At 42.8% G+C, this 5,013-nt stretch overlaps 1 protein-coding gene across 1 annotated transcript; it reads left to right on the forward strand.

Annotated features, from left to right (window-relative positions):
- The first annotated feature begins 851 nt into the window (after positions 1 to 851).
- Positions 852 to 4,212, forward strand: LOC136884765 (cuticle protein 21-like). Its single transcript, XM_067157057.2, has 2 exons — positions 852 to 863; positions 3,469 to 4,212. Exons 1-2 carry the CDS (start codon positions 852 to 854, stop codon positions 4,210 to 4,212), a joined length of 756 nt encoding a protein of 251 aa, XP_067013158.2.
- The last annotated feature ends 801 nt before the right edge of the window (positions 4,213 to 5,013 follow it).

Raw genomic sequence — 5,013 nt, forward strand, 5'->3', positions numbered from 1 at the left:
AACTCTACTACAAAGATTAGGATGTGCACTAAGTACCCACAATTTTCTGGAAATGTGCATGCAATTAAGCCTTAATTAAACCGAGCGAGATAGTTACGCGGTAAAAATTTCGTGTGGCTATTTCTAGCCGAGTGCAGCCCTTAGTTACGCGGTTTGTGTCACGTAGCATTCGGAGATAGTGGATTTGAACCCAACTGTCGGCTGCCCTGAAGATGATTTTCCGTGGTTTCCCATTTTCACATCAGTTAAATGCTGTAGCTTGTGTCGGTGCAACATAGAAGAATTAAATACCAAAAATGACAAACTCGGAAATATATATAAAATGGTATTCATATTCTACCATGTTGCTGGCAACAGGTATTTTACAGAGTAATATTGATATTTGACTGTGTGTTTGACCGACTGGAGACCTGTTAAGTTACATTTAACTGGAAAAAATTGGCTTCTGTCATACTGAAGAACTCTTTAACAAAAATTTGGAATTTAGGAGTCTTTTAATACCATTATTATTTATGATCTATTTTATAACCAGCCCATTTCTTTATAAGAAGAAATTCCTCTCTAATAATCCAGTGAACTGGAAGGTTAACAGGCGATGGTAGCTAGGAGAATGTAGGGCAATTAATCGACTACTGAAGACAGGGAAAGAAACTCGTTTGCAACTTGACCACTTAAAACCGCTTGCTTGCACACAAAATGTCAAAAGAATTGCTCTTGAAATAGAAAGAGAGGGCCCCATAAGGCACCCTAACCAGCAAGGCCAGTCAGCACAGTATATAAAGTGGGCTGAGTTTACCAGACGGTGTCACATTGCGTCTCAAACTTCGAGCAGTTCACACACAGCAGCAGTTATGGCATTCAAGGTATGACTTACGACATTAAACCGGCTTTAATATGATCAGGTTGAGAGTTCAAAAACTAGAATATAGATTTATTCAGATTTAATGGTTAATTTCGCATGGATATAGATAGTATAACAAAGACTCCGTAGTTCAGACCTCAGCGCGTCGGCTTCTGACCGTTCGGTTGCGTCGTTCAAATCCCGGTCACAACATGTGAGATTTGTGCTAGACAAAGCGGAGGCGGGACAGATTTTTTTCCGGGTACTCCGGTTTTCCCTGTCATCTTTCTTTCTAGCAACACTCTCCAATATCATTTCATTTTAACTGTCAGACATTAATGATTGCTCCAGAGGAGTGCGACAGGCTTCGGCAGCCGGCACAATTCCTATCCTCGCCGCTAGATGGGGCTTCATTCATTCAATTCCTGCCCCGGTGGAATGACTGGAATCAGGCTGATGATTTAAATAATAATAATAATAATAATAATAATAATAATAATAATAATAATAATAATAATAATATTTTTGGCTTTACGTTCCCCTAACTACTTTTACGGTTTTCGGAGTCGCCGAGGTGCCGGAATTTAGTCATGCAGGAGTTCTTTTACGTGCCAGTAAATCTACCGACAGAAGGTTGATGTATTTGAGCACCTTCAGATACCACCGGACAGAGCCAGGATCATAACTGCCAAGTTCGAGTTAAAGGGCCAGCGACTGAACCGTCTGAGCCACTGCACATTTTCATAGACTGTATATCTGTTCTTTAATGAATCTGGTAAGGTTGAAGAAAAAAAGCCAATAAGAGTGGCTAAAAGGGAAAATCATTGACTTTTTGAGTGCAAGTTCACAGGTTCAGTCCCGTCTCAGTCCAAGAGTATTTTAAAGTGCTGAAATACATCAGGCTCGTGTCAGTAAATTTACCAGTACGTGAAAAGATATAGAAGTAGTTATTGGGACGTTATCGCAGCCTCGGGATATAAGCAAACGGGTAGCGTGCCTGTCTCTTACCCATAGTCATCGGGTTCAAATCCTGGCCAGTCGAATTCTTGCATTGAGGACAGCTGCCAGGGAGGGGATCACTCACTTCCGATAGATCAAACCAAGCGGTTGAGGCTGTTGTTACGCTGATCATGTACTTTCCCGCCTGCAAGCCATCTGGCAAGCCAGCAGCCGTCATGGCGAGCCAATGGCCTTAATAGCCTACATATGTATTATTATTATTATTATCATTACGTCCGACTAACTATTTTCGACGGAATTCGGAAATGCCGAGGTGCCGGAATTTTGTCCCGCGGGAGTTGATTATGTTTAAGTAAATCTATCAACACGAGGCTGACGGATTTGGGCACCTTCAAATATACCACCGGACTGAGTCAGGATCGAACCTGACAAGTTGCGGTCCGAAGGACAGCGCCTCAACCGTCTAAGCCACTCAGCCGGGATTTTCTTCTTCTTCTTCTTGTTATTATTATTATTATTATTATTATTAACAACGATATTATTATTATTAATTTTGTAATAATATATGGAAAGACCTTCATGGCGTAAACACACAAACGGGATTTTAAATAACTAGTATAAAACGCAGCATATGGTTAAGAGGGCATTTAACGGTAATAGTGAGGATGTAAAGGAGAGGGCATGTAAGTCCCTGGTAATACCCCAACTAGAGTATGGTTGCAGTGTATGGGAAGCTCAAAAAATCCAGAGAAAAGCAGCTCGATTTCTTCGAGGTGATTTCCAACAAAGGAACAGCGTTACGAAAATGTTGCAAAGTTTGGGCTGCGAAGACTAGGGAAAAAGGAGGCGAGCTACTCGGCTAAGTGGCATGTTTCGAGCTGTCAGCTGACAGATGGTATGGAATGATATTAGCACATGAATAAGCTTGGATGGAGCTTTTACAAAAAGGCAAGATCTTAGTATGAAAGTAAATCTAGAATTTAACAGGACGAATTGGGGTAAATATTGGTTTATAGGAAGAGGAACTATGAACTGAAGTAGTTTACCAAGGAAGATGTTTGATAAATGTCCAGTTTATTTAAGATCATTTAACGAAAGGCTACATAAACGATAGGGAAATGCCACTAGGGTTATGGCTCTAAATGCAGATCAGTGGTGATTGATTGATTGATTATTCATTTTTGATGTTCAGAGGCCCCTATTCCTGAACTAGAAATGATGGAGATGGATAGCAATAACATTTGATGACACAAACAAGTAGTTTGTAACACGAATGTACTGTACTTGTAATAAAGAGATAAATGTTCAGTTAGGAACGAATGCCTCACGTCAATCTGTGGTGGGGTCATATATAGGGCGAACGAAGGAGGACAGTTCCCCTAGAAGACTAACAGAATCCGCCACAGAGGGTAAAACAAATAGCGCAAAAGCTAAGAGATAAATACTCTCAATAGATCTGATAGAGTTTACTATATCGTGAAAAGCAGGCAAATAACTAAATCACTACACTACTGAATTTGGAATGAAAATATAATTATACTGAATGCCTGGATATGTATAGACACTAAGAAATAACCACACTTTAGGTCTTAAAAGACATACAATGAGTACTTCATGCCCTAATATCTATTAGCCAATTTATAAAGATTTTTATTCTCTCTTTGCAGGTCATCGTCTTCGCCGCCCTCGTGGCCGTCGCTAGGGCTGGTATTCTCGGCGCTCCCGCCGTCTACGCTCCTGGTGCTCCTTTGGCTGCCCGCGCCTACGCTGCTCCCGCATACGCCGCCCCAGCCATTGCACATGCACCTGTCGCCTATGCCGCCCCCGCTATCACCCACGCCGCTCCCGTCGCTGTAGCTCATGCTGCTCCTGTTGCCGTTGACACTTACGACCCCCACCCCCAGTACAGCTACGGATACAGCGTACAGGACGCTCTCACCGGAGACTCCAAGAACCAGCAGGAGACTCGTGATGGAGATGTTGTCCAGGGTAGCTACAGCCTGGCTGAATCCGACGGCACCATCCGTACTGTAGAGTACACCGCTGATCCCGTCAACGGATTCAACGCCGTCGTACACAAGACCCCCGCCCAGGCTCCCGTAGCTGTCTCTCATGCCGCCCCTGTAGCTGTGGCCGCTGCCCCTGCCATCGCTGCTGCCCCCATCGCACGTTACGCTGCCCCCATCGCTCGTTACGCCGCTCCTGCCATCGCTGCTGCCCCCATCGCTAGGTATGCTGCCCCTGCCATTGCTGCCGCCCCCATTGCTAGAGTTGCTGCCGCCCCTGCCCTCGCCTACGGAGCAGGTCTGGGTTACGGTGCTGGTCTCGGTTACGCAGCTGGTCTTGGTTACGGTGCCGGTCTGGGTTACGGACTTGGAGGTCATCTGGCCGCTAAGGGACTCATCGGTTAAACATCTTGCATTCAGGACTGTTCACTGACCACTCCACCATACACATCTCCGACGCGACATTTCTTTTGTACATAAACATGTTTATAAAAATAAAAATATATTAATTTAGAAAATGTTTTTTTCTTTCTCCTTTTATCATTGTCATTAATACCATACCTCTTCAATCTATTATATAAAAAGCAAGTTTGTTTGTTCGTTATGTAAATTTACACCCCTCAACTGATCATTACCAGCTTTTTCACCAAGAGTCATTACGCACTCGGACGGATCGTGGAGGTAATTATTTCGTCAAAGATCAAATAAAATCAAGTTAGCCATAATTAGAGCCTGGATTTTATGCAGTAATAGGTTAGAATGCAAACTTACTGAAGCGAGTAACAAATATAGTCTCATCTGCACAACGGTTATGCTATGGGTTTTGCATTAACATTAGGGGGTTCGGCTCAAAGAACCCCGACAACTTCTGTTACTCTCACTACACCTCCTAATAACCAAGTTAGTTTGCATTCTAACCTATTACGTACTGTATAAAAATCCAGAGTCTACACATACAGTAATATGTAATATACGAGTAGAAGGTTTTGTGTGTTGACGCCTTTTTTTTTTAGACCAAACCTCTTAAGGAAGACTGGACACACGAAAAGCATGGAACTTATAATGACAAGGAATATAATCAAACCTCATAGAAAGACACATGAATGAGCTCTTCGTTGATATTTCGCTGCACTTTTCTCTGTGATACAATCTAGCGACTTATTGTCTGAAAATTTAACCACAAACCCATAAATGAATCTGACGGGT

Source organism: Anabrus simplex, chromosome 13 (assembly GCF_040414725.1).
Source record: "Anabrus simplex isolate iqAnaSimp1 chromosome 13, ASM4041472v1, whole genome shotgun sequence".
NCBI classification, from domain to species: Eukaryota; Metazoa; Arthropoda; class Insecta; order Orthoptera; family Tettigoniidae; genus Anabrus; species Anabrus simplex.